At 47.2% G+C, this 22,226-nt stretch overlaps 1 protein-coding gene across 7 annotated transcripts in view; it reads left to right on the forward strand.

Moving 5' to 3' along the window:
- LOC127569144 (protein Shroom2-like) overlaps positions 1–22,089 on the forward strand; it is a 180,621-nt gene extending 158,532 nt beyond the window's left edge. For 6 of the 7 annotated variants that reach the window (XM_052013527.1, XM_052013523.1, XM_052013521.1 and 3 more), the window contains 5 exons: positions 9,010–9,576; positions 13,522–14,055; positions 17,044–17,212; positions 19,925–20,197; positions 21,335–22,089. In XM_052013527.1, coding sequence (XP_051869487.1) covers positions 9,010–9,576; positions 13,522–14,055; positions 17,044–17,212; positions 19,925–20,197; positions 21,335–21,604 — 1,813 coding nt within the window. In that variant the 3' untranslated portion in view covers positions 21,605–22,089. The remainder of the gene's footprint in view (positions 1–9,009; positions 9,577–13,521; positions 14,056–17,043; positions 17,213–19,924; positions 20,198–21,334) is intronic. The other variant, XM_052013522.1, reaches the window with a different exon arrangement.
- Positions 22,090–22,226: the final 137 nt, after the last annotated feature.

Raw genomic sequence — 22,226 nt, forward strand, 5'->3', positions numbered from 1 at the left:
CTGGTGGAATGAAGTGTGCTCAAGCAGAAACCCTAAGCTTATTCCCTGTGGTGATGCTTCTGTGTTCGAATAGCTGAGAATTATTGGCTGTTTACAGGGGAATATAGAGAGCAGCTTCAGTTCATGAAGTGAAACCCTCCCCCTAGGGCAGGGCTTATGCATGTTGGCAGTGGATATAGATTGCATCATAACATAAAGGAGCAGAATTAGGCCATTCAGCCCATCGAGTCTGCTCCGCCATTCAATCATGGCTGATGTTGTTTTTCACCACATTCTCGTGCCTTCTCCCTGTAACCCTCAACCCCCTTTACCAATCAAGAACCTATCAATCTCTGCCTTAAGTACACCCAATGACTTGGCCTCCACCGCCCTCTGTGGCAACGAATTGCACAGATTCACTACCCTCCTGGCTGAAGAAATTCCTCCTCATCTCAGTTTCAAAGGGACGTCCCTTTATTCTGAAGCTGTGCCCTCGAATCCCAGACTCTCCTACTAACAAAAAACATCCTCTCCATGTCCACTCTGTCCAGGCCTTTCAGTATCTGGAGAGGTGAGGGTTTGCTTCCAAGTATGTCTTCGGCTAGCCTGCACTGTGCTGCAAGCTGCAGCTGCGTTTGCACTGTTTCAGAATATGTGTGGTGTGTGTACACACCTGCTTGCTGTAAATCCATAAACGCCTCCCCGCATAGTGAACGTGATAATGTAAAAGTTAATGTTAAGTTGTTAGGTCAGAGGTGTGCATGGGAGAATAATAATGTTACAGAGCCTTGTTTCCACAGTCACCTTCCAGCATGAAGGGACTGAGTCACTCAGTAACTAACTGTTGTCTCAGCACCTCTGCTGAAGTCCATTTGAATCTAAGAAAAACACGAGGGATCAATGCTTCATCTGTCCATCTCCTTCTGCCTCTCCGCTGCTGTGTAAAATGTAAATGAAATACTGATGGGATTGAAACTGCCACTAAAACTGGCCTCGGAACCACATTATCCTATTTACTGTGAGGAGCCTCCCTAAACTAGACTGCCAAGGGCAATCTCATAACCATAATTGCCACATATAGTGCAGTGAGGGCTGAGAAGGGGATGGTGCTTTGGGCACACTGTGTGCTTGCCAACAATCAGATGCCGTGTCTGTTTTGACTTAGTTGATAACGTACTTTTCCTTGAGCCTGCCGCTTGCTCCGATACACAGCTCCCTCAGTAGAGGTGGGTGTTGCATGGATACTGAGACCCTGGCTATGCTGTAAGCAGAAGGTAAAAGATGTGGCACTCTTCGAAGGGTTGTGGGCGGTGCCCAGCATTTGCTCCTCAACGAACATCAGAGACTCATTACTTCATGACTGCTGTGGGAGTTAGCTCTGCTCCCCAGAGCCGTGACCGCACTTTACTGTTTTGGGTTTGTCAGGATTGGCACAGCTAGTCGAGCTGTTGCCTCACGGCTCCAGTCACTCGAGTTCAATCCCAACCTTGGTTGCTGTCTGTATGGACTTTGCACATTCTCCCTGTGACTGCGTGGGTTTCCTCTAGGTGCTCTGGTTTCCCCCACATCCCGCAGATGTGGGTTGGTAGGTTAATTGGTGACTGTAAATTGCCCCTGATATGTAGGTTAGCAGTAGAATCTGAGGGGGAGTCGATGGGAATCTAGGGAGAATAAAATGGGATTAGTGTAGATGGGTGCTTGATGGTCAACATGGGCTTGGTGGGTTGAAGGACCTGCTTCCGTGATGCATGTCTCTATAAAAGCTTTGGATGTCTTGCAGCCTTAAAGAAATATATGCATCCCTTTCTCTTCATCTCAATTCAATTAAAAAAAATATAATTGAAAAATATAGAGGAAGATCTTTTGCATGGTGCATGTGAGGCAAATGTCATCTGTACATTTTGTGTCTCTAAAACTTGTATGTTTGTTTGACATGAAAGGAAAGTTGACAATCTCCCACAATGCTTGTCTGTCTGCCTTCCTTCTCTCTGGCCATCTTCCAGATCAGGCATAGTTGACATAAGAGTAAGATCTCTTATTAGTCGCATGTACATCGAAACACACATGAAATGCATCTTTTGCGTAGAGTGTTCTGGGGGCAGCCTGCAAATGTCACCACGCTTCCAGCACCAATGTAACATGCCCACAACTTCCTAACCAGTACGTCTTTGGAATGTGGGAGGAAACCAGAGCACCCGGAGGAAACCCACACAGACATGGGGAGAACGTACAAACTCCTTGCAGGCAGCGGCTGGAATCGAACCCGGGTCGTTGGCACTGTAAAGCGTTATGCTAACCACTACACTACTATGCCTGTCATACAAAAGATTGTTGGTGTGGAATGGTGGGGACACTGGACTGATTTCCTTTTCCCCTGACCTAGAGTTATCAGGCTTTGTTACTGTGAGGACCTTAGGAAAAACTGGGGGATCTCTCCTCCCCTCAGTGTTGTTGGGCTGTTCTTTGGAGTCAGAGTATTCAATAGTTGTGAGGCTTTCTCCTCTCAGTCTCTGATGGCACATGAGGAAAATGTTGCTGGTCTGGTCAGCTGGACAGAAAAGTGGAGTTTAATCCAGAGATGTGTAAACTAATATTTGTGGAGGTGCACCAAGGCAAAGGAATGTAGAATAAATGGGAGGATATTGAGGAACAAAGGTGGGATTATTAACTCTGGTGTGTACGTCTATAGATCTTCAAGGACATGTCAAAAGGTAGTTAAGAATCATCTTTTCCCTCATTCCAAAGCCCAGGTGTATGAACAGAGTGGTTATGCTAGAACTGTATATTTCCATTGAAGCCACAGCTTGAGTACTGTGCACAGTTCTCGTCACCACCTTATAGTTTGACACCCTCACCCTCTCTCACTGGTTCCGAGGGGGCTCCACCCAAACGTCTACTGTTCATTTCCCACTACAGATGCTGCCTGACCTGCTGGGTTCCTCCAGTAGCTCATTTTCTGCTACAGGGAAGACGTGAGTGCACTGAAGAAAGTCCAGAAGAGATTTATGAGGATGTTGCTGGGACTGGAAAATTGTAGCTGTGAGGAAAGATTGGATATGTTAGGATGTTTCCTTTGGGGCAGAGAAGGCTGAGGGAGGACTTGCCTGAGGTGCATAAAGGGCCTATTCCTCAAAGCATGGGGTCAGAAGTGAGGGGGAATAATAATTGTTGTAATTGGTTGCAGGATTAGAGAGAAGAGGAAACAGTTTCTTCACTGCAAGGGTGGTGGTGCTCTGGAACATTGCTTGGAAGGTGGTAAAGGAAGCATATGGCATGCCAGCCTTTATTAGTCAAGGCATTGAGTTCAAGAGTCAGGAAGTTATGTTGCAGCTTTATAAAACTCTGATTAGGCCATACCTGGAGTATTGCATTCAATTCTGGTTGCCCCATTATAGGAAGGATGTGGAAGTTATAGGATGCAGAAGTGGTTTACCAGGATGCTGCCTGGATTAGAGGGCATGTGCTATAAGGAGAGGTTGGACAAGCTTGGGTTGTTTTCTCTGGAGCAGCGGAGGCTGCTGGGAGACCTGATAGAAGTTTATAAGATTATGAGAGACATAGATAGGGTAGGCAGCCAGTATCTTTCTCCAAGGGTAAAAACGTCTAATACTAGAGGCCGTGCATTTAAGGTGAGAGGGGGTAAGTTCAAAGGAGATATAGGGGACAAGTTTTCTTATACAGAGAGTGGTGGGTGCCTGGAATGCGCCTGCCAGGGGTAATGGTGGAGGCAGATACAATAGAGAAGTTTGAGGTTCTTCGAAAGGCACATGGATATGCAGAGAATGAAGAGGTATAGACCATGTGCAGGCAGAAAGGATTAGGTGTCATTAGCTTAATTAGTTTGGCACAACATCGTGGGCTATACTAGTCTATGAAGGGTGGTAGAGGCAGAAACCCTCATCACATCAAACAGCATCTATGAACGTGAAGAATCGCACAGTGACCTAGTGCTGGCAGGTAGATCGGGAAGATCTCCACTGGCTGATTGACCACCTTCTGTCTTGTAGGTTAGGAGTCTATGACTGATTAGGTTCTGTTTGGTGTCAGCCTCAGCCCTGATAGCACACCCAACCTTGAGGCTGTATATTTAAGCCTTCCTCCAGAGACTTCAGCACATTATCTAGGCTGGCTCCTCAGTGCTGTGCTGAGGGAGTGCTGCACTGTCGCAAACGCCAGCTTTTGGATGAAGTATTAAGTCAAGTTTATTGTCCTGCGCACAAATACGGTGAGGTACAGGTACAGTGAAAAACTTGCTTGCAGCAGCATCACAGGCACGTAGCTACAGACAACACTCAGAATATAAATTGTACATAAATTATTACAAGACAGTGAAGAGAGAGAGGAAAAAACTCTGCAAAAACAAGACCTTAGTGCAAAAAAAAGACAATCAGAGACAAGTTCATGGTCGTGCAGGAGGTGGTCCGTCGTGTTCCATTGTTGAGGTAGGGTGAGGGTTCTGCAGGTCATTTCCAATAACCTGATGGTTGTAGGGAAGTAGCTGTTCAATTAAACCAGGGGCCCAGTCCATTCCTTCAGCTGGATGTACAAATCTCATGGCATTGTTTGAAGAGCAGAGTGGTTCCTCCAGGTGCCCTGGTCAACATTTATTCCTCAGTTTCAAGGAGTTGGTTAACATCAAAGGATGGTTACATTGTCCATTGGCTATATCTGAATTACCAACTGCTTTTCCTACAGGAGTGGCTGTAAACCATTATAGGACTTGCTGAGGTTCTGAAAGCTGCTATGTAAATACAAAATTCTTCTCTTTGCATTTATCTGACCAGGTTTAGTCGGTTGTGCTTGTTGTTGCATTTCCTCTGAAGAGGCACAGGATTGTTGAGAAGCTTGGAAATCTGACAGCTTCGTAAATGAACCTCACTTTTTCTGGTTATTTCACACTTTACAGGTCCTTCCCGTTGGGTGTGACTGGTTCTTGGAAGTATCCTTTCTCTCTCTGCTCCTTCTGAATTGTAAGATGTGCTCAGCATGTTGCATGAGATTGAATGCAGCCCTGTGTCAGTCAGAATGCTGGGTTCGTCCCCTTTTACCCCATTTGCATGCGCTTTGTGACACTTGACTGAAATGCTGTCACCTTTTGTGCTCTGTGTACAGGAGTTCCTCAGTGCTCTGACTGCTTTAACTGACACCATACCCAAACCTTGTTTGGACCAGGCAAAAAGAAAGTACTGATTATTGAGCCCTCCACTCCACCCCAGCGTCAAGTGGAGAAGATAGTAAAAGTGTTCTGTGTTGCATGGAAAAGTAAACAGGAATACAACATTAAAACTTTCCCAACTGCACGCAGTGCAACCTCTTTAGACACAGTGGATGGAGCAATTTTACAGCTTCTGTTTGTTGTCAGCACACAGGCTACCAGTCAGAGCAGAATGGGGGATTGCAAGTCTGAGCTACTCACTGATGAAGGCAATCATTCTCTGCTATGTTATCAGCGCCGCCCCCATCACCCACCCACCCCTTTCCCCCAACAGCCCTCCCATCAACCGTGAGAGAGTTGGTTGGCTTGAGTTTGATGTTCTTAGGATGCAGCGGGGAGCATGTAATCCAGGCTGGTGCTTCAGGGAGGCCCTGAGGAAGTGCTGCACTGTAGGAGGGGCTGTGTTTTGAGTGCGGTGTCCTGTGTGCCTGTGAAAGGATTTGTGCCACTGTTCAAGGAACCTCCCAGCCGACCTTGTCCTTCAGTCAACATCATTAAAGCAGATTCTCTCTGGTGCACTCAGCAAACTAATTGCCTTTCAGTCAAGTCCGATTTTTCTCAGCGACTTACCAGAACGCATGTGTGTGTGTGGTTAGCGAAGGAGAGCGAGCACCATTCAGTTCAGTGCCTGAACACTGGCGTTATGAACTGAGCCCAGTGTGGCAAGTTTTCGGAAAAAGATTGATTACTCTCCTACTTTCAAAAGATCAGGGGTCTGGGTAACTGTACAGAGTCCTTTTGAACATAGGTGGGTGTGAACAGTGCAGCTGTGATTTAGAAACTGATATGGTCTGGGCCCTGGCAAACTGAGCAAGTTTTAAATAGACGAGGAGAGTCAAATACAAAGACTTGCCGTTGTACTTCACCCTTTGTTTGTGTCAGTTAATGGCTAGCAGAAGGCAGCAGAGACCATGCCAAGTGACAGACGGCCCAGGTATTTGTAAAACTGAGCACAAGAGTGGAGGCATTTAGCTGCATCTTGTTTCCGCTAGTGGGAGAATCATGAACTAGGGGACATGGATACAAAATAAGGGGCCAGTCATTTTAAACTGAGGTGCAGAGAAATTTCTCTTCTGAGAGTGTAGTGGATCTCTGGAATTCTCTGAGGTAGGTGGGAGGTCCCTGAGGGCGATGAAAACCAGATCATTAGATATATGTAAGGGGGACGTAGATAATTATTTTAAAGATCGAGGAATTGAGGGCTATGGGGGACTGGCACAGAAGAGGATCTGAGGCCAGCATAGATCAGCCATGATCATACTGAATAGTTGTGCAGGTTGGAGTAGCTTGGTGGCCTTCTCCTGCTCCTATTTCCTTGTGTTCTTGTGCAACTGGACAAGGTCTTGGTGAGAGTAGGATGTGCCATTTTGGTCTTTTGAAAGGGAGGACATACGTGGGGTTAGTGAGCAGAGATTCACTGAATTAACTCCTGGGGTGGTGGAGTTCCTGTATGACCATGGGACTGTACTCTCTAGATTTCATTGGGCATGGCAGGTGAATGCTGGGTGAGTGGTTCTCCAGGTTGGGGGGCATCGGAATAAGGGGTTACTCGTGGAAGAAAGTGATGACGAGAAATTTGCGAAGGGCTGTGACTTCAGTTCTCTACCCCAGGGAGCTGTGTGGCCTGAATCATTGAATATATTCAAGGCCGAGACGATCTTAATCGATAGCAGAGTCAAGGATTACAGGAACAGTGGAGTTGAGGTCAAGGTCAGGTCAGACATGATCTCATTAAACATAGGAGCAGGCTGGAGGGGCTGAGTGGCCAGCTCCCATGATTTCTTGCACACTTTTGTTCGTGGGAGTCTCAGTGCATCATTTTAGAGGGGAGGGGGAGAATTATCCCTTGGAGATCCAATATCTAATGAGCCCGACTGAAATACAAACATACAGATTAGTGGCCTGCTCTGCCATTCAACAAGATGGTGGGGCTGATCTGACTGGAACTTCAATTCCGCATTCCCACCTATCTCTGGTAACCTTTCACCCCCTCCCCTAGCTAATCAAGTGTTGACCTACCTCTGCCTTATAAACATTCAAAGACTCTGCTTCTACAGTGTACTAAATATAAACAGAAGGTGCTGAAAATACCCAGCAGGCCAGGCAGCATTTGTGGAGAGAGAAACAGTGTTCACGTTTCGTGTCAATGACCCTTGTCTTTCAATTACTGAAGTAGATTATCTGGTTATTGCTGTTTGTGGCAGCTTCCTGTGCGTGCATTTGCTGCCATTTTTCTTATCTTGGTGACTACACTTAGTATGCGGTTACTGGCTGTAAAATGCTTTATAGAGGTTGTGTGGGATGCTATAGAAATTTGCCTTCATACTTCCTTTCCCTCATGAGATGTGCTTGAGCAATGAACCAGCCACTGGGCATAGAGCTGTCCCTGGGACACAAGCTGGACTTCGCATTGCAAGCTCACCTCAGTGTTTCCAAATCCAGGCGGTGTTAGTGCCACTGATCTGTGTTCCAAGATCTCAGACAGGGTGTGTGACCCACCACGCAAGTCCCTCTATCCAAAATGCCAACCATGCCCCGCTCTCCACAGATGCCCTCTGATCTGTGGAGCATTCCCAGTATTCCATGCTCTGGCACCAGTTCTGACACAAACTGGAAAGGCTGGTTATCTGACATTGTTGAATCAGCGCTGAGCCCCGAGGGCTGTAGTGTGCCTGGTTGCCAGATATGATGGCATCCTCGAGCTTACAGTGAGCTTCGTGGAACACTGTAGGACTAAGATAGGGAGGTTGGAGTGAGAGTCGGGTGGAGAATTAAAATTACAGGCAACAAGAAGCTAAGGGTTACCCACACGGACGGATTTGGAGGTGTTCTGCATCATCTTATCCTGTTTGGTTTCTGCGATATAGATGAAACCAGATTGTGAGCAGTGAAACCCTTACAAAGATCACTTCAACACCTTTTTCATGATTAAGTTGAAGAAGGGTTATTGCTTTATTTGAATGTAATTGTTCTGGAGATACAGTGGTGCTCATAGTGATTAACACTGTGATCCGAACTTTCATTAGCCACGTATAATCAATAGGGGTGGTGCTAAACCCTTTGATGCATTCTACTATTCCCACCGTTCAAGACCTGATCTTCACCCTCAATCTCATTGGTGTGCAATTCTGGTCACCCCATTGCAGGAAGGATGTGGAAGCTTTGGAAAGGGTACAGAAGAAGTTTACCAGAATGCTGCCTGGATTGGAGGGTTGAGCTATAAGGAGAGATTGGACTAGGTTGGGTTGTTTTCTCTGGAGCGTCGGAGGCTGAGAGGCAACCTGATAGAAGTATGTAAATTTATGAGAGGCGTTGATAGTGTCTTTTCCCCAGGGTAGAAATGTCAAATACTAGAGGACATGCATTAAAGGTGAGAGGGAGAAAGTTCAAGGGAAATGTGTGGAGCAATTTTTTTGCACAAAGAGTGGTAGGTGTCTGGAACGGCCTGCCAGGGGTAATGATGGAAGTAGACACAATAGTGGTGATTAAGGGGCTTTTAGACAAACACATGAATATTCAGGGATTGGAGGGATATGGATCATGTGCAGGCAGAAGAGACTTAATTTACTTTGGCATCATGTTCAGCACAGACATTGTGGGCTGAAGGGCCTGTTCCTGTGCTGTACTGTTCTATGTTCTATGCACACGAACTCCATCTGTGATAAGCATGCAACAGTGGGGCATTTGGCTGGCTTTTCCTAAGAGCTGATATGGACACGATGGGCCGAATGGCCTCCTTTTGCACTCCCGAGATTCAATTGTTGAATCTTTGAGTGAAGATTTTAATTAATTTTAACAATTTGTTTCTCAACTAGCAGACACCTGGGTTCTGGGAGCTCGGAGAATAACTCCGAGGGGCGGCAGTTCCAGACGGAGACGGAGTTGGAACAGACCTGGCCGGAGAGGAATGCTCAAGCCCATGAGCAGCTGCCACGGGAAAGGCATGGCCGTCCAGTCAGCATGCTGAGCGGGCGCCATTATCCCGAGGAGGCCGAGCTCCAAGCGGGACGGAGAGCTGAGGGGGACGTCCCGGATCCCTGCCCCCAAGATTGGGAGCTGAGCCAACCCTGGGCCACGGTCGTGGAGCTGGAGAATCCAGCGGAGGGCGCCATCCAAGCACCGACCAGTGGCACCGGTCTGATGCCAGGCTCTGAAGCCAGCGCAGGGAGTGACCCACAGGAAGCCCGGCTGGGCGGGTACCCTGGGGACGGGGCTGCCCTCTCGGGGAACACACAAGGTGACGTGGACAGTGCAGAAAGCTCAGCGTTTCACTGCCTCCCGAAGCCAGTGACGGACGCTTCTCGGTCTCCCTCCCCACAGTTTGCACCACAGAGACTAACTGATAAGCCACCGCTAACCCTGGAGGATGACGGCCTGGCCAGGTGAGTGTTTATTAACCTTTATTGGTTAAAGTTTATGTCCGGGGGGGGTGGGGGAGGTTCACAGGCACCACTGACAGGGTCAGTACTGACATCCCCTCCTGCTCCCCCTTCAGGGGCTGGTGGCAGCCACCCTCGTGATCTTGTGGTGAGGGTCATAGAGTAATGCAGGACAGAAAAAGACTCTTCAGCCCAACTTGACCAAGTTGCCCATCTAAGCTAGTCCCATTTGCCTGTGTTTGGCCTGTATCCCTCTGAACTTTTCCTATATATATGTACCTGTCCAAGTGTCTTTTAAATGTTATTACACCTGCCTCAACCACTTCCTCTGCAGCTCGTTCCACGTACGCACCACCCTCTGTGTGAAGAAGTTGCCCCTCAGGTCCCTTTAAAGTCTCTTCCCTCTCACCTTAAACCTGTGCCCTCTAGTTTTTGATTCCCCAACCCAGGGACAAAGACTGTGTGCCTTCACCCTATCTATGCCCCTCAAGGTTTCATACACCTCTATAAGGTCACCCCTCAGTCTCCTACACTCTAGTGACTGCCCAAACTCTGCCTGGAACTCAGGCCCTCGAATTCTGGCAACATTCTCATAAATCTCCTCTGTACTCTTTCCAGCTTAATGATACCTTTCCTATAACAGGGTAACCAAAACTGTACATAATTCTCCCGGTGCGGCCTCACCAACGTCTTACACAATTGCAACACAGTGTGTTCTAGACTTTGACTCGGCGATGAAGCTGTGGTGATTTGTTTCCAGTTTGGGAAGGGCTGAGTGTGCGATGTGAGGAGGGGTAGCCGGGTGGCTTTCCTGTACACCTACTGCCCTTTCTCCAGAGCACACGGGTCAGGAGGTGCTGTCCAAGAAACCTTGACAAATTCTGGAGTTCCATCCTGGAGGCCATTAAAGATGCTCTGTGATTCTCTGCCCCTTTTAGTTTGTTAATGATCTTGTGAAACACCTTGGGAAATTTTGCTCCTTTATACCACAAGTTGGTGTTTAGAGGATCATGACGAGACTTGATAGAGGTATTTGGAAATAGAAACAGTTTATGCAGAGTAAATAAAGAGATGGCACAGGCATGCAGCGGGTAGTGCTGCTACCTCCCAGCTCCAGCAAGCCAGCTTCAATCCTGACCTCTGGTGCTGTGTGCATGGAAATTGCATGTTCTCCCTATGACCAAGTGGGTTTCTTCCGGGTGCTCCAGTTTCCCAAGGACATGCAGGTTGGTAGGTTAATTGGCTACTATAAGTGCCCCCAGTGTGTAGGTGAGTGGTAGAATTTGGAGGGAGTTGATGGGAATGTGGGGAGAATGAAATGGGATTGGTGTAAGTAGCTGCTGGATGGCCAGCATGGACTCAGTGGGCTGAAAGGCCTGTTTCTGAGCTATCTGACTCCATGACTCTGAGTCCACTGGCTCGAGGGGGGAAAGCATAAAGGTTGAAGGGGGTAAAGTGTGGGATGATGCTGAGTTGTCATGATCTGGAACATACTTCCTAAAAAGGTGGTGGAAGCACTTTGAAGTAAAGGGCAAAGGGCTTTGGACAGTGGCCTGAGAAGGGCAGTGAGACAAATTGGTTCAGTCTTCCATGGAATGCACAGGTTGAATGGCCTCTGGTGCTGTACCATGCCTGGCTGAATGCTCCTGACTTCCTTCAGAGGCTGGAGATGTGATGCCTGGTCTTGCACCTCAAGGCTCCAGGTTTGCACAAGAAGCCAAACTGGGACGGTAGTTGTGGGATACAAAACAGGTGCTCCCGAAACATTGACTGTCTCTCTTTCCACAGATGCTACCTGACCTGCTGAGTTTTTCCATAGTTTTTTAGAGACCAGCTGAATCTTCTATTTAAAAACAGTTGAACTCCATTTAAGTAAAAGGAACTCTCAACTAGTGTCTCTCCCCCCTTCCCCATGCACACTTCCTCCAGGTGCTGTATAAAGAACACCTTCCAGGCTGCATAACCAGACAAATGTTGCCACCTGAGAGGGTATTAGGGGTAACACAAAAAATGCTGGAGGAACTCAGCAGGTCAGGCAGCAATTATGGAGGGAAATGAACAGTCGAGGTTTCAGGTTGAGACCCTTCATCTGGACTCAGCGGAGCTGGAGGCCACTTGGGAAAAGATGGCAGCAGAGACAAGCACCCAGGAAGGACATGTGGTAGTGACTCTGGGTGAACACGTGCCTGAAGAGCAGGACAGAAGCAGAGATCACAGAAGGGAAGTAGTGCAAGAGGGTCTCACAGAACTCCCATCGAAGAGAGGAGGAAAGCTTCTTCAAAGTGGGCACACCTTGAAGAGACTTCACAGTGGAGTAGCGAAATGGAGACAGAAGAGACTGCCGATGCTGGAATCTGGAACCACACACACAACATGCTGGAGGAACTCAGCGGTTCAGGCAGCATCTATGAAGGGAAATGGACAATCAAAGTTTCGGGTCAAGACCCTTCATCTGGACTGAGAGGGTATTAGGACAGGTTAGAGTAGGTACTAAGAACACATGGCCTATTAGAGTGGCACTGGCTGTTTGCTTCTGATCTTAGAGCATCCCAAAGCTCAGCCAATGAAGTAATAGAGTGGTCACTGTTGTACAGTCCCAAACACAGCAGCAGGTTTCCCATGGGAAGCTGCCGCCAGTGTTCATCAAGTTGATGGCCAGATCAGCTTTTTCCAGCGATGCTGTTTGAGGATAAACATTGTGTTGGTAACGTAGAGAGCTCCCACTCAGGCTTCAGTGTTCCTGTGAAGGACAGATCCTCTGGCACTGCTGTAGTCCTTGACCACAGTGAAATGTGCAGCTTTCTGGAGCAGGGCTTGAGGACCAGAGGCAGGAGTCGCACCTGAACTGAGGGAAGAGAGAGAGAGGGACCTGTAATCAACAGGCTCTTCAATAATAACAGTAGGGAGTCTGTGGAATTTCACAGTATTTTTAGAGGCCTGAATGCTGAGGTAATTGGTTTATTATTGTCACATGTATGAAGATACAGTGGAAAAACTTCGTTTTTGCATGCCATCCATACAGATCATTTCAAAATATCAGGATATTAAGGCAGTACAAGGGAAAAGCAACAACACAATGCAGAATATAGTGTTACAGTTATAGAGAAAATGCAGTGCAGGTAGACAAAGTGCAAGGGCCATGACAAGGTAGATTGAGAGATCAAGAGTTCATCTTTAACATTATTCCTTGTTTTGTACTATTTATTTTGTAATTTATAGTAATTTTATGTCTTTGCACTGTACTGCTTTTGCAGAACAGCAAATTTCACATCATATAAGTCAGTGATAATAAATCTAATTCTGATTCTGACATACAAGAGGTCCTTTCAAAAGTCTTATAACAGCAGGATAGAAGCTGTCCTTGAGCCTGGTGGTGTGTGTTCTCAAGCTTTTGTATCTTCTACCCGATAGAAAGGGGGAGAAGAGAGGGTGACTGGGGTGGGAGGGGTATCTACGCTGGACACATTTTCTAAGAGTTTGACGGTGAGCTCTCGAGGTGGCGGTGGGCGAGGTCACACAATGAGAAAATGAGTGCCTTTAGTTCTTTCACCTTGCAACTGGCTTCCTTTTTATTCAGCGACCTTCCCGTAAGCTCTCAACAAGGTGGGCTTGTCCAACTGTCATTCATGAATTCTTGCACATTTCCACTTATCCCATTCTTTCTGCTCACCACCAAGCATATAAGGATTTTATCAGGCAGCCCTTCCCACGATGATTATCCATGTTTAATGGTTAGGACTTAGCAGCTAATCACAGCGAGGAACTAGGACTCTCAGCTATCTTGAGTGGCCAGTCAGTATGTACGTTGATCTGCATGGTGAGAAAGGTTCGTGTGGTTTGCTGTGGAGTGAGTCAGTTGGATGTATTTTTCCAGCTCGATGTTTCTGACTCTTTGTGCTCCCTCTTTGTGCTTGTGATGAGTGGTGCTTACCTTTTCCTCCTTGATAGGATCGAGAAAGTGACAGAGAACAACACAACTGTGAAGAAGGTGCCGATAAAGATCGTGCGGTCAGAAAGCCAGACGGAGAAGGAGAACCGGCACAACCTCCTGAACAACGTGGACCTCATCGGCATCCCCAACAAAGAGCAGCCCAAGTCCATCGGGAGCCGCGAGCATCCTTACTCCCTTTTTGCCGCCTATTCCCGGCAGGAGCAGGAGCGGCTGGCTGACGCGGATCAGAAGGCCACCCAGAGCACAGAGGCGGCAGGTGACTTGAGGGCCGGTGAGGGAGCCTCTCCCGCGTCCGACTGCCCAAAGACGAGGGAGAAGAGCGTGGAGGACATCAAGTCGGAGGAGCTGGTGAGGGAGATCGTCGTCAAAGACCGATCCCTGGCTGACATTTTGAACCCTAACTCTAAAATGAAGACCACCATGGATCTGATGGAAGGGATATTCCCCAAAGATGAGACCTTCTTGGAAGAAGCCCAGCAACGCAGGAAGCTGCTTCCTCGACCACACTCGCCCAAAGTCACTGAGGAAAGGTAAGCGCGCCAGTTCACAGTGAACAGTGGGGAAAAGACCGCTGGAGGTGTCTGCGGGAGTTCCTCAGATCACTGAAATATGCACAGAACAACAAGAGGCCATTTGGCCCATTGTGTTTGTGCGTGTTGAAGAGAAGCTCGCGGGTCTAATCCCACTTGGTCCTGTGGCCTGTGTCGTTTCCAGCAATAATTGGAGTTATTCGTTTAGTATTTGTAGTCCTTTCCCCTTTACTGTGGGTATTGTTGGCAAGGCTACTATTTATTGCCTGTCCTTAATGGCTCTAAAATGGTGAGATTTGTAGAGGTGGGTTCAATTATGAAATTTAAAAGACACTTGGACGGGTACGTGGATAGGAAAGGTTTAGAGGGATGGGGTCAAGTGCAGGCAAATGGGACTGGGTCAGGAAGGCACCTTGGTCAGAATGGACGGGTTGGGCCAAAGGGCCTATTTCTGTGCTTTTCAAATCTAGTCTATTGGTTTATTCTTGTCACTTGTACTGAGGTACAGTGAAAAACTTGTCTTGCATACCATTCGTACAGATCAATTCATTACACGGTGCAATGAGGTAGTACGGGGTAAAAACAATAAAAGAATGCGGAGTAAAGTGTCACAGCTACAGGGAAGTGCATTACAGGTAGACAATAAGGTGCAAGGTCATAACAAGGTAGATTGTTATGACCCCCGTGTCCCGACCTGTCCGGAGGCCCAAGCAGCGAAGGCCGAGGCCCGACCTGATGCAAGGCCTAATGACTTTATACGGTGGGGTTAGATAACAAGAGAGTGATTATCTAGTTAGTGCTGCTACTTCACTGCTCCAGCGATCCGGGTTTAATCCCGGCCGTGCTGTCTGTGTGGAGTTTGCACGCTCTCCCTGTGGGCTTGAGTGGGTTTCCTCCCACACCTCAATGACCTGCAGGTTAGTTAGCTGACTAGTGTAAGTTGCCCCTTAGGTAGAAGGCAAAAAGAATCATAGGAGGGGTTTATGTGCACATGAGAGAGAATAAGTTGTAGGGGTAATGAAAATCAGGAGAAGGGAGATGGAAATGATGGAATTGCTCCAGTGGGAGCCAAATATTTAGGCAGATCTCCCGGTGAAGTGTTTTTGGGTTGGTCAAGGGGCTCCACTGGCACTGAGATCTAATGTGTGGTCACCTCCAAACCAGCACATGGTCACACCAGGCACACAGACTGGCCCATCTCCACCCTCCTCTGCCACAGTTCACTGGAGGCATGGGGTTCCCACTTTACTGCGGAGTGGGATCTCTCTGCCCTGAGCAGCCTGAGCGACCGGCGAACTCTTGTCATCAGTGAGTGGTCAGTGAAGGATGCAGGGATTGCAGCAATAGCCCTTTAAAAGCATCCTTGCCTGGACCACCCCTGGTACTGACCCGGGCAGGGGTTGGAGTGGGAGGAGGGGCTGGGAAGTTCTTCCTCTGCTTTAAGCCTCTGATTAAAATGGGAGGTCAGGGGGAGCAGGATGATTGGAGCTAAATTTGCTGATTTGAAGTTGCGCATTCCGTTACACAATGTGTGCTGGCTCTCTATGGCTTACAAAACCCTCAGCCATTAACCAATAGTGATTCTTTCAGGTAGTTATGATGGGGGAGAAACCTAGCAGCACACAATGACTGCATTTTATTTCAATTGACTGCTGCTTTTGAGCCAAGGACATATTGATTACCAAGTGCTAAATTGGTAATTAAAACAATTGATGAGGGTAAGGGAGTGGATATTGTCTGCATGGACTTTAGTAAGACAATTGACAAGATCCCTCATGGCAGGCTGATCCAGAAGGTTGAGATACATAGTATCCACGGTGACTTGGTAGTTTGGATTCAGAATTGGTTTGCCCGTACAAGGCGGAGGGTAGTGGTGGAAGGGTGTAATTCTGACTGGAGGTCTGTGACCAGTGATGTTCAGCAGGGATCAGTGCTGGGATCTCTGTAGTTTGGGATATATATATATAAATGACTTGGGTGAATGTGTGGATGGGTGGGTTAGTAAGTTTGCAGATGACACAAAGATTGGTAGAGTTGTGGACAGTGAAGAAAGTTGTCAAAGGATACAGCAGGATATAGATCATTTACAGGTATGGGCGGACAAATTGCAGGAGGAGTTTAATCTGAGCAAGCGTGAGGTGTTGCACTTTGTGGGGTCAAATGTAAGGGTAAAGTTTGCAGATAATGGCAGGATCCTTAACATCATTGATATACAGAGGGATCTTGGGGTTCTAGTCCATAGCTCCCTGAAAGTGGCCACGTGAGTAGATAGCGTGGTAAAGAAGGCGTATGGCATGCTTGCCTTCATTGGTCTGGCCATTGAGTATAAGAGTGAGGAAGTCATGTTGCAGCTATATAAAGCCATTCTGGTCGTCCCATTACAGAAAGGATGTGGAGGCTTTGGAATGGGTACAGAAGAGATTTAGCAGGATGTTGCTTGGATTAAAGGGTATGAGCTAAAAAGGAGAGGTTGGACAAACTTGGGTTATTTTCTCTGGAGTGTTGGAAGCTGAAGGGAGACCTGAAAGAAGTTCATAAAATTATGAGAGGCATAGATAGGGTAGAATATCGGAATCTTTTTCCCAGGGTAGATATGTCAAATTCTAGAGGACATGCATTTAAGGTGAGAGGGGGAAAGTTTAAAGGGGATGTGTGGGGCAGGTGTTTTTTTTTACACAGAGAGTGGTAGGTGTCCGGAATGGGCTGTTTTGGGGGGGGGGGGGGGGGGGGGGGAGGTGCAGGGTGTGGTGAAAGCAGATACAATAGTGGCATTTAAGATGCTGTTAGATAATCACATGAGTATGCAGGGAATGGGGGGATACGGACCATGTGCAGGTTCATATCCCAAAGAGATTTGGTCTAATTCGGCATCGTGTTCGGTGCAGACATCGTGGGCCGAAGGGCCTGTCCCTGTGCTGTACTGTTTTATGTTCTAAGCTGGTTTGTCTTGTGGTGTCCAAGTGCTAATCCTGCTGCATGTTTCACCAGGGAAGAGGAGACCGCGCCGATTGGAGTGTCCCTGACCACAAGCTCAACGTACTACAGCACTTCTGCCCCAAAGGCTGAGTTGCTGAATAAACTGAAGGACATGCAGCAGCAGATGGAGGGAGAGGAGGACTCTGAAGATGAGCTGAATAATGACCTGACGGAAAAGAAGGTAATTCATCCAGCTGACTCCAGGTAACCTGAGAAATTAAGCTGGTGAGGGACTTGTTCCTGTGGCGCAGCTAGCAGAGCTGCTGCCTCACAGCGCTGGCAACCTGGGTTCAATCCTGACCTCCGGTGCTATCCGTGTGGAGCTTGCACGTTCTCCCTTGTGACTGTGTGGGTTTCCCCTGAGTTCTCTGGTTCCCTCTCACATCCCAAAGATGCGGGCAGGTAGGTTTGCAGGTAATTGGCTGCCTTGAATTGCCTCTAGTGTGTAGATTAGAGGTAGAATCTGGCGGGGGGGGGGGGGGGGGGGTGGAGTTAATGAGAATGTGGGGTGACTAAAAAATGGGATCTGTGTAGAATTAGTGCAAATTGGTATTGGTTTATTATTGTCACTTGTACCGAGGTACAGTGAAAAACTTGTCTTGCATACTGATTGTACAGGTCAATTCATTACACAGTGCAGTTACATTGAGTTAGTACAGAGTGCATTGATGTAGTACAGGTAAAAACAGTAACAGTACAGAGTAAAGTCTCACAGCTAGAGAGAGTGCAGTGCAATAAGGCACAGGGTCACAACAAGGTAGATCGTGAGGTCATAGTCCATCTCATTGTATAAAGGAACCGTTCAATAGTCCTATCACAGTGGGGTAGAAGCTGTCCTTAAGTCTGGTGGTACGTGGCCCCAGGCTCCTGAATCTTCTACCCGATGGAAGAGAAGAGAAGAAAGAATGTCCCGGGTGGGTGGGGTCTTTGATTATGCTGGCTGCTTCACCAAGACAACAAGAGCTAAAGACAGAGTCCATAACTCTCTGTGGGTAATTGATGGTGTGGACTTGCTGGGCCGAAGGGCCTGTTTTTGTGTTGTATCTCTCTATGACTCTTTGACCTCTGTTTTGCATGGACTGCAGCTTCTAAACTGCTTTAGATATAGTGGGTCAGTGTGACTAACCAGAATAATTGTAGCTGTTAATCCCCTTTTACATGGATTGTAATGTTCATCTATCATGGCGCAGACTGATGTGTGGAGAAACAGCTGTTTAAAAGGAGTGGTGTTAGAACAAAGTCATTACTAGTGCAGGTGTTGTATCTCTCTGAAGCTACATTCCTGAGCTATGGCCCAGAACTGGACACAATCCTCCAGTTGTAGCCAAATCAGTGTATTATAGAAGTTCTTGATGACACCTTAGCCCTTGTACTCTGTGCCTCTATCCTGCCCAGGATCCTCTCTGCTTTCTTAACCACTTTTTTAACCGGCATCCTGTTGCTTTCAACCAACTGTGCACATATGCGCCCTGAGTTCTTGTACCCTTTTAGAATTGCACCCTCTGGTTTTTATTGCCTCTTCTTAGTCTTCCTACAGGAATGTGACATATCTCAGCATTAAATTTCATCTGCCCCCTATCCACCCAATCCACCAGCCAGCCTATATCTCCCTAAATATTACTTTCCTCCTCACAGTTCACATGACTTTGTGTCATTTGCAAATTTACAAATGCTGCCCTATACATCCAAGTCCAAATTATAAATATATTGAAAAGTACAGTGATCCTAGTATCGATCCCTGGGGAAATCCATTGTCTGTTTCTCTTCTAAATTTAAATTTTATTTACAGCGTGGTAACAGGCCCTTCCGGCCCAACAAGTCCGCGCCACCCATTTTAAACCCCATATTAACCTACCCGTACGTCTTTAGAATGTGGGAGGAAACCGGAGCACCCGGAGGAAACCCACGCAGACAAGGGAGAATGTACAAACTCCTTACAGACAGCAATGGGAATTGAACCCTGATCGCTGGCGCTGTAATAGCGTCACGCTAACTGCTACGCTACCGTGCCGCCCCAATTAAACAGAAAATCTATTACTACTGATATTTCCCATTATTGCAACCAATTTTCTATCTGTGTTGCAACAGTCCCCTTTATTCCACAACATTCAATCTTGATGGCAAGACTCTCTATGTGGCACTTCATCAAATGCCTTTCACAACTCGCTGTATGCCGCATCAACCACATTTCCCTCATCATCCCTCTCTGGGATTTCACCAAACAATTCATCCAAGACGTGATTTACCTTTGAAGCTGTTGTAAAATGTTAAATGTGGTGGAATTCATGGAGGTGCGTGGAGACTAGGTTACAGAGATAACTACTGGGGAATGGGAATGCCTGTGAGCCGGATTAAGTGGGCTGAAATGTCCTCCTCCTATGTGGTAAAGAAGTATGTTGTCAGTCATACTCAGTAGCCTGGTGTGATCCAAAGGTGGTCACTGACCAGTCACAGCTGTGGCCAAGGCTACAGTGTTTTAGCCACGTACACTAATTTCAATGTCATCTCCCTTTCACAACTACATAAGAAAGTTGAGCTTCACAAACTTTGAGGTCGCAAACTTTGGTGCCCATTGAGGTCACCAACTTTGGTGTCCATTACTTACTGCTTATTTACGGGTCAGAACTTCCAATTCATAACATCTGGATTCCCAGTGAATCATTGGTGGCTATTGGTTAATGTATTGGTCTGGTGTGGGACACAAGTCTGATCTGAAACGCATTAAACCATCTGATAAAACTGGGTTTGATGCATTGATATCAAATGTCAAACTATTTCCAGACTGCCTTTTCCCCTTGTAACCACAGGCAGTTTTATTTGGGGTCTGTAATGTGGTGTTCTGAAAACCCCAGGATCTCTAACAACTTTGGTTGGTCCTGTTTGGTTCCTGCAGCAAGAGCTGATTGACAGTATAAGCAAGAAGCTGCAGGTGCTGCGAGAGGCAAGGGAGAGCCTGCAGGACGACATCCAGGCCAACAACCTGCTGGGCGACGAGGTGGAGGCCGTGGTGAAGAAAGTGTGCAAGCCCAACGAGTTTGACAAGTTCAGAATGTTCATCGGCGATCTGGACAAGGTGGTCAACCTGCTGTTGTCGCTTTCCGGTCGGCTGGCCAGGGTGGAGAACGCCCTCAACACCTTGGAGGAGAGCGCCTCTCCAGAGGAGAGGGTACGTGGCTTCGTGTTCTTCCTGCTCTGCATATCCTGTAAATGCCACGTACTTTGACGCAGTGGTTGTGATCCTGGGCTGATGACCCAGGCGTTGACTAATAATCAAGGGCCTACTCGCATTGCATCCTATTGCTTTATCAGATATTACTCAAATTTAGCTTTAAGTACCTTGGGTGAGGGAGATCTAAATCAGTGGGACTCTGGTGGCTTTGGTGTGTGGTGATGTAAACTGAGCATTGGCCCCTCAAACCCTCACCTTAACAAAGGGCAGGGGATGTCTTGTTTGGACCAAGGATACAAAGATGTATTTACTACTTTTCTCATTAACTTCAGTCGGCATAGTTCCTTCAGCTTGTGTGCTTGACGACACAGCAGGCAGTACTGCTGCCTCACAGCTGGAGGGACCCAGGTTCAATACTGACCTCCAGTGCCGTCTGTGTGGAGTTTGCACTTTCTCCTTGTGACTGCGCAGGATTTTCCCCGGCTGCTCTGGTTTCCTCCCTCATAATATGTTGATGGGTTATTTAGTCACTGTAAATTATCTGTGGTGTAGGTAAATGACAAAATAACTAAAAGGGGAGTTGATAGGTGTGTGAGAGAGAGACTAGGCTTTAGGGGAATAAGACAAAGGGAAATAGGACTGATGGCATTGCTCTGTTGGGAGCTGGCATAGATCTGATGGGCCAACTGGCCTGTGTGGCGATCAGAACGTACATAAGCAGATGGGCAGCACAGTTGGCAGCTAGCAGTGCCAGTGATGCCGGTTCAATCCTGAACCCCGGTGCTGCCTGTGTGGAGTTTGCACGTTCTCCCTGTAACCACATGGGTTTCCTCCTGATGCCCTGGTGTCCTCCCATGTCCCAAAGGTGTGCGGGTTGATAGGTTAATTGACCACTGTAAATTGCCCCTAGTGTGTAGCTGCGTGGTAAAATGTGTTGGGGAGATGATGGGACTGCGGGGTAGATAATAAAGGTAGAATGTATATGGTGTTAGTGTAGATGGATGGGTTTCGATGAGGCAAAGGGTTTGTTTCTGTGACGTATCTCTGTCTGACTCTAGATGGTGAGGTTGGCACAGGTGAGCTTGTGCAACATGTTCAGACGGAGGAGACTTACCTTGCGCTTATTTTTCTCAGCGGACCCTCACTCAAAAGCAGAAGCTCCTCACAAGGCAGCACGAGGACGCCAAGGAGCTGAAAGAGAACCTGGACAGGCGGGAGCGGCTGGTCTTCGACATCCTGTCCAGCTACCTGACGGACGAGCTCCTCCAGGACTATGAACATTTTGTGAAAATGAAGTCGGCCCTCACCATTGAGCAGAGGGAGCTGGAGGACAAGATCAAGCTGGGAGAGGAGCAGCTGAAGTGCCTGCTGGAGAGCCTACCCCTTGATTGTAAACCAAAGTAGAATCCAAAGGGTCAACCCTAATCGAACATTGAGGTGCTATCAATGTGTGTGTTCCCCTTTTCCTGCCGGTGTGTGTGGTATAGCTGGATCTGTCCACCAGGGGAGCTGAGCGTGGGAGTAATCATCTGAAGGACTGAGATTCTGAGTTGGAGCTTCAATGTTCTCCACAACATCCCATCATTGAACTTGTAATGTTTATAAGCTTCTGGGTGTTTAGTTACAAACACTTAACATTTCTGTTTCCACCTTTGCCCCCAAAATTTGCTCAAATTTTGACCTGAAAAGAATGAAAAGAACATCTTCAGTACTGCTGTTGACCAAGAATCTGGAACTTTATCCCCCTGTATTCTAATAGGTACAGGTTGCTTCCTTGGCGTAAATATTACACATTCATAAAATGATGTGATGACTGAATTGTGTTTTTAAACAATGTGCATTAAATTAATTTATTGTAGCCTAATTAAAATAAATAGGTGGTTACAGGAGCCAGCAGTGTTATTTTAGGGTGTAGTCATTGGAACAGAGCAGTTTTATTTTATATTTTTCTTGGTTTACAAATTCTTATGCTCAGATCAGGCAGACAGTGTGGGTCAGGTTATTGATTTTTATGTGTTTGTCTATA

Source organism: Pristis pectinata, chromosome 4 (genome assembly GCF_009764475.1).
Source record: "Pristis pectinata isolate sPriPec2 chromosome 4, sPriPec2.1.pri, whole genome shotgun sequence".
Classification (NCBI taxonomy): Eukaryota; Metazoa; Chordata; class Chondrichthyes; order Rhinopristiformes; family Pristidae; genus Pristis; species Pristis pectinata.